This window comes from Tetrao urogallus (genome assembly GCF_951394365.1).
Source record: "Tetrao urogallus genome assembly, chromosome: 5".
Taxonomy (NCBI): domain Eukaryota; kingdom Metazoa; phylum Chordata; class Aves; order Galliformes; family Phasianidae; genus Tetrao; species Tetrao urogallus.
Window position 1 is genome coordinate 18,273,648 of NC_136818.1, and position 11,645 is coordinate 18,285,292.

At 37.6% G+C, this 11,645-nt stretch overlaps 1 protein-coding gene across 1 annotated transcript in view; it reads left to right on the forward strand.

Annotated features, from left to right (window-relative positions):
• The window catches only part of LOC306946731 (putative oxidoreductase ZK1290.5), a gene marked incomplete at both ends in the record, with an annotated part of 37,522 nt that extends 32,259 nt beyond the window's left edge, over window positions 1-5,263 (forward strand). The window contains 3 exons of the mRNA XM_079535834.1: window positions 2,472-2,654; window positions 3,180-3,239; window positions 5,168-5,263. Coding sequence (XP_079391960.1) covers window positions 2,472-2,654; window positions 3,180-3,239; window positions 5,168-5,263 — 339 coding nt within the window. The remainder of the gene's footprint in view (window positions 1-2,471; window positions 2,655-3,179; window positions 3,240-5,167) is intronic.
• Window positions 5,264-11,645: the final 6,382 nt, after the last annotated feature.

An 11,645-nucleotide genomic window follows, 5' to 3' on the forward strand; every position in this document is an offset into this window, starting at 1 on the left:
CTGACTAAATTGCAGCTGTGAAGAGTTCAGTAATGTGAACTGCAAACTCTTTTATTAAATAGGACGGATTATACACACAAATCACTCGGGGTAGAGTGCCAGAATAGATCAAGATCCTTCTCTAAGCTACTTGATGGGCATCCCTTGCCTGAGAAGTTTGGTGACTGAAATAGCAAGGGTGGGGCAGGCCAGGAAGTAGGAATTATTATTTTGAGGGGAAGCACATGCTGGCCCCCCGCCCTATGTCTCCTCTGCCTCAGGATGCTGGTGCCTTGCATTCAGATGCTGCTAGAATCTTCCAGAAAGGTTTCAAAATAAAAATAAAAAAACCCAAAACAAAACAGAAGTAATTATTTCATTTCATGCACTTAATTATTTTAGTCACACTTTTAAGAAGAAAAATACTTGCAGTACACAACAGAGAGTGACAAAAAAGCGTGACAGAATTCAGTGCATGAAATGTGGAAGTCTCATCAGTGAAAGGCACAAAGTAAAATGATCCCATGTATGTTCCCATGGTTTTTGCTGTAAAGCCTACTTGAGAAACAGGGAACATCTCAATGTACTGTCATGGTTTTAAATCTTAAGGTACAGCCTGGAACTGTTCTGCTTTGAACCCATGTTAGACAAATGACTAAATCTTGACTGCATGTGTATTAGCAGTAAGTGCTGAATAAGTCAGCTGATGCTATAGAGATGCTTCAGGTCTTTCAGCATTTATCTGTAGGAAAAAAAATGTATTTAGTATTTTCAAAGCTGTGCTATTTATTGCACTTAGTGCAGAGAACCTCTCTAAAAATACTTATTTCTGTTTAAATAACTGAGTAATACACCCTCTAGCCAGTACTTAACAAGTTTTTAATTAGATCCCAATAGTCATGATGTGTTAATGCATTTGAAGACACTGTGTATCTATATCTAATTACCAGTGTAAAATGATACTTACCTGGGAGAGTACCTGGTGTTGCTCTAAGATGCTCAGTCTTACAGTTCAGTCGCGTAAGGAACTAGTAGATTAGGCTTGCTTTGGGTTTTGTTAATCAGTGTTTTGAAAGGAACTGCTTGCTCATTCTTTTTTTCCCCTCAGTTTTGCGTAATTAACGATGAGAATATTTTCTAGTCAGCTCAGCTGCAAACGAGTGAGTAACTGTATGACCTAAACACCAGTCTTTTAAATATAAACATGAAATACAAAGGCTACTCGGAGGTCAAGAAACATCAAAGGTTGAAGACATGGATGTGTCTGCTGCTTGAACCTTGTTCCTGAGTCCACCTAGTAATTTAGATCATAGCAGCGTTAGGCTGACTCAGCCCAGCCTTCCAGGGGCAAGTTTTTTTCTTAGTCTATGTTGAATGACTGCCAGCCTATTGTTCTGCCTATTGTTGTCTGAAAAGACAACATGTACTAAAGATGAGAAACAGGATATGTTCATTTGTCCCTTTTATGGCAGAAGAAATTTTCCAGATTCCATGTGTTGAGTTAATTGTTCAGGAGAGTACTTTTCTTCAAAATGCTCAAGAACTAGATCACTGGAACAGTGGTGACAGCTGCTGAGCCAAAGCCACATCACATGATTATGTATTTTTTTTATTTAAAATCAATGCCACCCACTTTCATCTGAGTGCAGAGGAAGGTATGTTTCTTACAGTGTATAAGCTGTGAAATATTTTTTAAGTAAAAGGAGTAAGGGACTGCTATTACAGAGGTTTGGTTTTGGCTTTTATTAAAAACCCAGAAAGTGACTTGAGATTCTTTCTAATAACTTTTTTTTCCAGTAGATGCCCTTGTAGCTTGTTGTTTTTCTTCTCTTAGCTGGTTCTTGGCAGTTTGTGATCTTCCTTCCTACCAAGGGTCTCCTGCACAGTTCATTCCGCAGCATGACTCCTTCCTCCATATGTTGGTGACACCACTTATGGAATACAGGATTTTCCCTGTGTATGAATGCCAACACACTGCTTCAGAGGTCAGGCCCTCATCCTAGACAAATTCTTTTGGTTTGTGTCTTGTAAAAGGAGGCTCCACCTCCTCTTCTTGCCTGTGCAACTCAAAAAAGATCATTAGTCAAGAAGTAATTAAGGCAGTCTTTTTGGGGAAGAGTATCAAATCGCCCATAAAAATGACCTGATTCCCAGTATGCGTTTGCGTGTATTTCTCAAACGCTGAGCAGAACAGGAGTACAGGTCCAACTGCAGGTAGGGAAGATAACTGCTCCAAATACCTTGTTTCTGGGGTAAACATAAAATGCATAGCAAACTACTGTGCCAATTAATGGCAAAATGTTTTGAGTGGATTATCATCCTTCACGTCTTCTAAAACTAATTGCTTCCATATATGTCCCATTAGAAGTAACTTCACTCATGTTGCATTTTTAAAGCAAGAGGGCAAAAATATTTTCATTTATCAATGATAATGTTTTCTGCTATATGTACTTAGAAGGTTTTTACTAAAAGCTTTTTTCTGTTTGCCTAAGGTTGAATATCACCCTTTCCAAAGACCTCAGGAGCTGGTGGACTATTGTAGGAGCAGAGAGATTGTTTTTGAAGGATACTGTCCTCTAGCCAAAGGGGAAGCACTCACTCATCCGAGTATCATTCAGCTGGCAAAGAAATATGGCAAAACTCCAGCACAGATTTGCATACGCTGGAGTATACAGGTAATGGAGGGTGGTAATAAAAACCTCTCTCAGAAGAAAAAAAAAAAGTGTTTAGTGGGTTTTGTTCATCAAACCAGAATATATACTGAATTTTTTTTTTGCCTTTAGTATGTTGATCTGTGGTCTAATTGTGCTGTACAGGAAGATGTATTACACAAAACAAGGCACTACTTTAGACATGAAAATAATCTGATTGTAGAGAATGAAAGGAATTGGTAATAGAAGAGATGTTTTTAAACTAAATTTTAAAAACAGTAAGGAGTATTGTTTTCATTTCTCTTACTCAACACAAAGTGCTAAGCAGTGAAATAATATTTTGAAGTAATTTAAACGATATAATCTGTGTTGGAAGTTAATGCACTGCATACAACTGCAATTACGAAAGGCCTATGGAAATGGCAGCGTCCTCTGAAAAATGAGAGGAAAACCTGAGAAGGCATGAGGAATGTCTGAAAGGATTTGCAGAGAGAAGATTTTCTTTGAAATTATGTAAACTTCAATAATGACAAGAATTATGTTTTCCAGAATGGAATTGTGACTATTCCGAAGTCCACAAGAGCAGAAAGGATACAGGAAAATTGCAAGGTAAGATTTGGTTACACACTGAAGTCCAGTTGATGTCTGAACTGTTTTTAGAATTTGGGTTTACCTGCCCATTGTCCTGTAGTTAGGTCATATCATTCATCAATGTCAGAAATCAACTGGAGATTTGATCAGTATGTACAAGAAAGATATCCGCAGACTTTCTGGATGCTGAATACTGGACAGTCGACTTTCGTCGTTGAGTTTTTGTTATGAATATTTATATCTATTACTGATTTATTGTAGAAAATCATGGACTGGCTGTGGTAGGTTCATGGATCAAAATGAAGCAATGTGTGTGCTATGCATGGTACAAAGACATGATATGAAAGCTACAAAACTCCTTTGGAGATATCCCATATACTTCTGAAGGAAGTTGCAATCCTGTCAGAGTTGACTCTTCCCCTACCTTCTTGCACTGACTTGCTGAGAAGGGCCCAACATGCAGGGGGTGCACAAAGAAGTGGGAAAGGAATGAGGATTAGCAGTATCTCCTGTCCCCTCCCTTTTTTTTTCCTCTCTTTATACTAAATGTTTTTAATTAGCTTCCTCCTCATTTCTGTAGTATGAAAGCTTTTTCGAGGGGGAGAGGGGTGGGGGAAAACCATAAGCACATAAAACCGTAAACACATAAAACCATAAACACATTGTTCTTCTGCAGGTCTGTTAGGAGTATGAACTGTTTGGCAAACTGGGATAAAACTTAGCAAGAAGACAGCAACCTTCTGACTCTGGCTGAATTCACTGTATGTGCTTTAAGTGTGAATTCCCACACATGCAGTGAGGCTTTCTCCTGGTGGCTATGTCTGCTTATGTAGCTCCTGCTCTGACTGTTTATTCTGACATCCATGCTGTGACTGTGGTACAAGCTCAGATGTTTGTGGCACTGTGTTGTGAACCAAATCAGAGAGAATAAACAAGAATTTCTTCTTCTTTTATATTCTTTTTTCCCCTCCAGTACTTTAAATCCAGATTAATTATATGTTTTACAGAGTTGACTTTATGACCCCACCAATTCATTTAATGCAACCGAGGGATTGTATTGCAGAAAAACTCAAATCACAGAGGAGAGAGACAGGGAATTGCGGATATCTGACATTTATCACAAATCTGTCTTCTCCGGTGTGTTGGTATAAGTCTCTACGATTTCTAGTCAAAATGGGGAAAGGTGGACTTCAGTGAGCCCCTGAGCATATAATATATAGTATTTATAGTTCTGTGATTTGTCTGTGGGTTAGGTTGGAAAAGGTTTTGAGGACCGAAGTTTAATTACAAGGAGCAGGCAGCAATTGCTGGATAATGCAGGATGGGGAGGAGCTCATTTGTAAGCAGTTCAGTCGCTGCAGGATCTTTTCATGCTGGAGCAACTGAAAGCAAATTCAGTTCTGAAGTGATATTGTCCCAGTAATACAACTGCTAAGAGAATACTGTCACCATCATGCATGTTGCAGATCTCACCACAGGAGAAGCCTGTGGCTATAAGAACCTGTACATGAAGACAGATGGTTGCTTTCAAGTTAGTATCAGTACTAAAAAACTGTAGAACTGTGTCTTCTTCTGTATTAATTGACCCATATTAAAGCCTTTGGTTTGATAGCTTCGTGAAAGTACTAATACCTTCTAATAACTCTCCTTGGCAGAAGAGACCTTAGATACTACTATTTTCTTGGACCCTTGCTTGAGGCCAGGGTGTTGCAAAAACCAACCACAAATGAAAGTGAGTCACAAAAAGAGTAAAGGAGCCCCATGGAGCCTATCATTCTCATGGAGAATGATGTTTGTCTATGACAAAATTTAAAAATAATTTCCAGAAGATTAGAATTAGATATATATATATTACCTTCAAACTTAAATGAGTCTTGTTTTAAATGATAGAAAAGCTACTGATGGTCTCTGTGTTCATAGTGTTAACTACATATGCATTCCCACAGGTGTTTGATTTTACAATAGCAGAAGATGATGTTGAAATTCTAAATGGAATGCACGATGGGAGACATGTTTCCTGGGACCCAAGCCTTATTGTGTGAATGAAGGTTTGAACTTTTTTCTTTGTCAGTGATCAGTGAGTCACACCATGTAATTTAAATTAAGTGAAGGTTGCAATAAGAATATAATTGTGAGCTTAATGTCTGATATTAATGATAACACTTCTGAAATCCTTAAGAGTGATAACAGATAAGATTTTTTAAGGGTAGTGTTTGTGTACTGAGATCTTAAATCTGCATATAAAATCTTGATCCATAATTCAGTGAAGACTATGCAAAACCCTCTGTTAATGACATCACCTTGCCTCAGGCCAGTAAAGCAAGAACATAAGGAGATATCACTTCTTTGAATGTCAAAAAAATGCTGCCTGTTAGCATATGGTACAGGTGTTAGCTGTAAATTAATTTTTCGGGTACTTTGTTAGAAGGTTGCAGTATACACAGAAGAAAAAGCTGAGTGGAAAAAAATGTTAATACCACTATTACAGTGTTTATAGTGCGCAGTACACTGTGTAAAGCTCCATCAAGAATATGATCTCACTGCAATAAGCAATATATTAACATCACAGGAAAGAATTTGGTATGTCTTATTGCCTGATAATTACATTGACCTAGAGAGTTCTATGCATGTTACTTACAAGCCTGTAGTTGTAACAAAGTAAGAATACCTCGAGAGAAATCTGTGTACTACCTGCATGGGTAAGAGTTGAGCAGGAACTAGAGTAAGAACCAGAGGCATCTTTGTTGTTATGGACCGTTTTCTCTTACTGGAAATTCTACAGTTTCATTCTCACTAAAAATGAAAACTAGCTTGTTTGTCACTTTTCTTTTGTCTAGGAGATTTCATTAACAGACTGTTCTCTGATTTTGTTATAAAATACATATGTGTGTAAAGAGAATGAGGTACGGGTGTATGTGGTTTACACATCTGTTCTAAGAAGAACGTCTGCTAAGTATTTTGTCCACTTGAGTTTCTAGTCACATTGGTTTGATATTTTAAGAGTTCCTGTGTCTAGAAAAGTATGGAAAGTCTGACTATGATTTATATTGTGAGTGAACTTCCTGAGGCAGTTTTCCCAGTGCTGTTCTGCTTTAGTCATATTGTGAAACAAAGGTCCTTACTTTTTATCAAGAAATGGCTTACAACAGGCATGTACCCAAGCCTGCAGTGTTTTTCTTCAAAGCAGAGCTGCTACACAGCTTGGCTGAGATACAGACAAACTTACTGTTTACCAACGAATGGTAAACTTTTCAGAGAAAAATTGTCTGAATTTGCCTCTTGAATCATTATTGTATTATTTATTACTTAAAAAAAACAACAACAACAAGATACTGCAGAATAAGCTGGCCTCACTGATACCTGTACAATGTGTTCTTACAGAAAAGATGCTCTGCTTACACGGTCAGGTTCACATATAGATGAAGCTAAAGGCTACAGTGAGGGTGGCTTTATGGTTCCATCTGTCAAAGACAATGTGCTCTTGCTTTTGCATCAGCTTTTGCTAGGAAGTCAAGCCAGAATTTTCTCTATCTAGATAATGTTACCTAAACAGTACAATGAGTAATGAGAAGAATAATCAAATAAAAACAGTATTACTATATAAGCATACTTGTTAAGGAGCAGTTTCAATCTGATCCTTTTATGTTCAGACTCGATTATTGTTATTTCAGGATTATTGTTATTTCCCAGGATTTTTATTGATTTATTGTAAGCTACTCTACTGATTTCTTTGATACCAGGTAGTTGCTTTAGAACTTGAGCAGAGTTTAGGTATGACAATGTACAGAATGTAACTGGACGTACTACAAGCTATTGAAGTGCTAGGGCTCAGTTGATCCGTGTTATCTTCTAGGTGTGGTGTGCTCTTTTGCATGTTGTGCCATCACTGATCCCCATTGTTTTCTGCCAGAAGCTATAATTCCTCCAGGAGGCTGGAATGCTGTTATCTCCTGTGTGCTTGAAATGTATCATTAGAGCTTCTTCCTTTGACTACAGCTTCACAAATTTTAGGCTTAGTTAATTTAGGAGCATTGAGCAAATTCTCATTCAGTTTTGTTCACGTTGCTGAAAGGACAGTCTCAGTGGACTGACATTTCATGCTCTTCTATACAACTACATTGACATTAAAGATGATGTTAACAGTTTTCTTTTTAAGCAGAAGCTGCTACAGAATAAGACCATGAAACATCACGTAAATGAACTTTTCTGAAGTACTGCCAACTTTGATAACAGTGTAGATAACTAATAAAAAATTGGAAAGTGAACAGTAGTGAGATTTAAGGGTAGGAGTGAGGAATAATGTTCTCTAACAGAAGCAAAATCTATCCAACTGTAGAGATATAAAAGTGTGGAACACAAGATGAGGTAGGTTAACTCCATTTTTTTTTCTTTGTTTCTTCTTTGTTTAGTACCCTGGAGGTAGTCATGTTTGAAAGGTGGGTTTGTTTGTTTGTTTTTTAAGCTCAGAATTCATCCCTAGCGTGTATTCTTCAAGTGATACCATGCCTATTCATCCCTAGGGCTGAAATTCCTCCTTTTGTCTGTGCATGTATAAGGCATGTTTTCTCCAGAGAGAGAACTTTTACCTTCATACAGTGACCATTTTTTTAGATACAGCAGTGCATGTATTTTATCACTGCAACTACCATCTTGACAGCAGGAAGAGGGAAATATATCTGAAAATTGAAGGCCCTTTTTCTTCTGTAATATGTACATTTTTTACAGTTGTGACTGATTGAGGCAATCCTCTCTAGTTGAGATAAACAATTATTTAAAATAAGATAACAATTTATCAGTATTATCTACCTAAGTGCAGTCAGTCTTCTTAGCAGGAGCACTGTAACTGTTAATAGAAGGTGTTCTGGTTTCAGCTGGAGTAGAGTTAATTTTCTTCCTAGCAGCTGCATGGTGCTTTGTTTTGGATCTAGGATGAGAATGAAGTCGATAACACTCTGATGTTTTAGTTGTTGCTGGGCAGTGCTTACACTAAGTCAAGGACTTGTTGGTTCTCACACTGCCCTGCCAGAAAAAGCTGCAGGGGTACAAGGAGCTGGGAGGGACGCAGCCAGGACAGCTGACCGAAGGGATGTCCTGTACCGTGTGGCATGGTGATGAATGATAAAACTGAGGGTGTTGGCTGCGGGTCTGCTCTGCTCAGGGACTGGCTGGGCACCAGTCACTGGTGGTGAGCAACTACATTGTGCGCCGCTTCTTTTGAATATCTTTGAACACTGTTACTACATTTTAGTAATATGAGAATATATTACTGTATTTTTCCTTCCTTTTCTGTCCTATCAATCTGTCTTTAGGTAAAACTCATGAGTTTTACCTTTTCTCCCATCCCACGGCTGGGCAGTGAGTGAAAGGGCCTGATGGTGCTGAGCTGCCTGCTGGGTTAAACTGCAACAGAGGAGAACTCTTTTAAACAAACAAGGAAAGGAAAAAAATAAACGGGAAGTTGGTGGAAGGGTGAGGCCATTTTGTATGCAGTAGTAGCTTTGGTCTGGCTCTGAGTGGCTCCATCTGTTATTTTCTAGCTTGTTTCTGAATTTCATCTTCTATGTCTCTGATTATTAAGGCACCTCACAGTGTTAAATTGAAAAGTGATGGCAGTGATTTTGTTAAGTGTGTGCCTCAGGATTTTATTTTTATCGGGGTGCAGAAGTGTTTCTGCTGTACTTGTCCCCCCAGAATACATTATTCTTTCAATTAGCACATGCAGTAAAGAAACAGCAACACTGGTAAGCTCACAGAGTCACTAAGCCAAGTAGGCTGCATTAGTATCTGCATCTCTTTTTGTGCTGTGTTTGACACCAGATGATTTTCTTGACAAAATAGCAATAGGACACTGAGAGGAAAGCTGATGTTAACTTTACAAGATTAAAAGGGACAAAAGTGGAGTAGCTCTTGCTGATACTAACTGAACGCAAACAGTACTGTCTGTCCACAGTGCCACATTGTTGCCAAAGCTTTGGAGCTCAGAGGAACGCATCTCTGACTACAGAGAGTTGGGTATAAGCAACAGAAAAGCCAACCTTGCTGTGTTGGGAGTCTTTTTTTATACTTCTTTATACTTGCCTCTTGGCACTTTTTGCAGCCTCAAACAAGATGTCTGTGCTTCTGAAGGGAGACGTCAAGTATTTGCACTGCCTTAAAGTGAGCCTAAGCCATGCTTCTGATATAGTTGATGCAGTCTTCGTCCTTAATCAATGCTTATTTGTCTACAGCGTCACACAGGACTAATTACCAGGACATTAGAGGATAGTAGTAACTTTCTGTAAGGGCCTACCCACTGAAAAAGGAGGAGTGTAAAGTCTTAAATGAATTTAAATCAATGATTCTGACCCTGTTTCCTGTTGTCTATTACCATTGCTAACTCATGGTAGACGTGGCCAACATTATGTGGAATGTACTTCTCTAAGCAACCTTGCACAGATTCACTTGTGCCAAATCTCAGTACACAGTTACCCAGGATTCATCTTCTGTGATCTCTGTATGGGCTTTGTCTACCAGAGCCCTTTGAGAACTATTCTCTAGTTTGAAATACCAGAAAGAAATTCAAGAGCAAGTTAGTAAGGATATCATCCTATTAATGATTGCTCTATTTCATTTTTTTTTTCCTGTGGCAAAATATATTTCCAGGACTTTTTATATGAGATTTCAGGATGAGAATCCTGGTATAATGATTTACTGTGAAGTTCCTATCTTGTCTGTGAAACTGGGAGGGGGACCGGGGAAATGTTAAAATTATTCTATTTCCTGGTAACAAAAAGAGCCAGGATTGTTGTGTTGTTTTGGTTTTTTTTTACTCTGTGAATTCGTTCTTCCCAAATGGTTCTCCTGGACTAGTTCCATTGAGTACCCATAAGATGCTGCTGCCAAGATGACTTTGTGGTAAATTGCTGGCTTGGGTTCAGGGTGAGGTTGGTAAAAGACTGAATTGTGAGTGTCATACATCCACTGTGGTATAAATTGACTTTCTTGATGATCAAATAAGAAAGAAAAGACCATTTTGTATTATATTTATATAATATGTGTATATTAAGGAAACAGCAAGTATCTATTCTTTTTATCTCAAGTTTTTGAGATTTTTGCATGATCGTCATGAACACTGTATAAACCAGGGGCAAGTTCCATTGAATAATTTGGAAAATTATCATGAGTGGTTTGGTTTTATTTTTATTTTTCTGCTTTTCTCCACTATTACCAATCAGTAATATTTGAAATCTGCCCAAAATCTGCTTATTTTTCAGCCAGAACATCTGTTCCTTCAGAATAGCATGTTCAGTTGCATTATCATGACCATTAAATCTTTAGTTTATCCCAGCAAAAAATATATAGCAGGTTTTTACTTGATTGGTCTGTTTTACTGGAATAAAAAAATAAATTGCAGAATTTTTTTTGAATGCTGAAGTATTGTTTCATTACTCTGTCACTCCAGCTACATTTTAATACATATGGAAAAAATATGTATCATGGTAGATACATCAGTGTCTTGGGATTTTGGGGTAATAGTGAAGTGGTAAGTAATCTTTAAGTGCAATGATTACCAATGACTTCAAGTCTTTTTGCTTGGGATTAAGCTTTACCTAATGATCTGGAAGTAAAATACGAATTCTCACAAATGAATATGTCAAACTTTTAAAAATATTGGTAAGTGCTTTAAAAACAAACTTTTAAAATTATGGAATGCTATTACTTAACACACATGTGCTTCTCGTTTTGCAGTGTTCTCATTGTCTGCTTTTTTTGTTGTTGCTGTTGTTTGCTTGTTTCCAAACCCAGGCTTCGATTTTAATCTGAGTGAAGAAGATGTGGAATTGTTGAACATCATGAATATCAACAGAAAATAAATGGATAAATGGATTGTGGAAAGCATAGCTTAAAAACGGATTGTTTCAAACTTCAGAAGTGGTGAACTTAAACTTTAATTAATTTTAAACTGAAGGATAAGTTGTTGGATACTCAAAGTATCTAGTCAACACCAATTAACAATCAAAATTGGTAATACTAACTTGTGTTTACTATCATGTTGACCATCTAATGAAATCATTTTGTATTCTGTTTTTGTTGCTTCTTGCAGATATAAATATGCTTACTTAAAGTGTTTTGTCTGTTTTCTCAGAGCTGTCTGGCATGTTCTTCCAGTGTGGGTTAAGCTATATCAAAATATTATAATTAAGTTGCTTTACCTGCGTGTACATAATTTAAGGTGCTATTTTAACCCCTTGGAGCAAGTTCGTTGTGCTTTGTTCTCTGGCAGATTTTGTGAAGTATTAGTTACTTCAAGATGCAGATGGGAGCAGGCTACAATGTGCAGAACGTGTGTAACTGTTTGGGTGACTAACAGAAATTGGAGCGAGTAGGTGCTTTTGTCCCTATGACAATTAGTACTTGTCATTTCTACCTGCACTTTATGTGAGT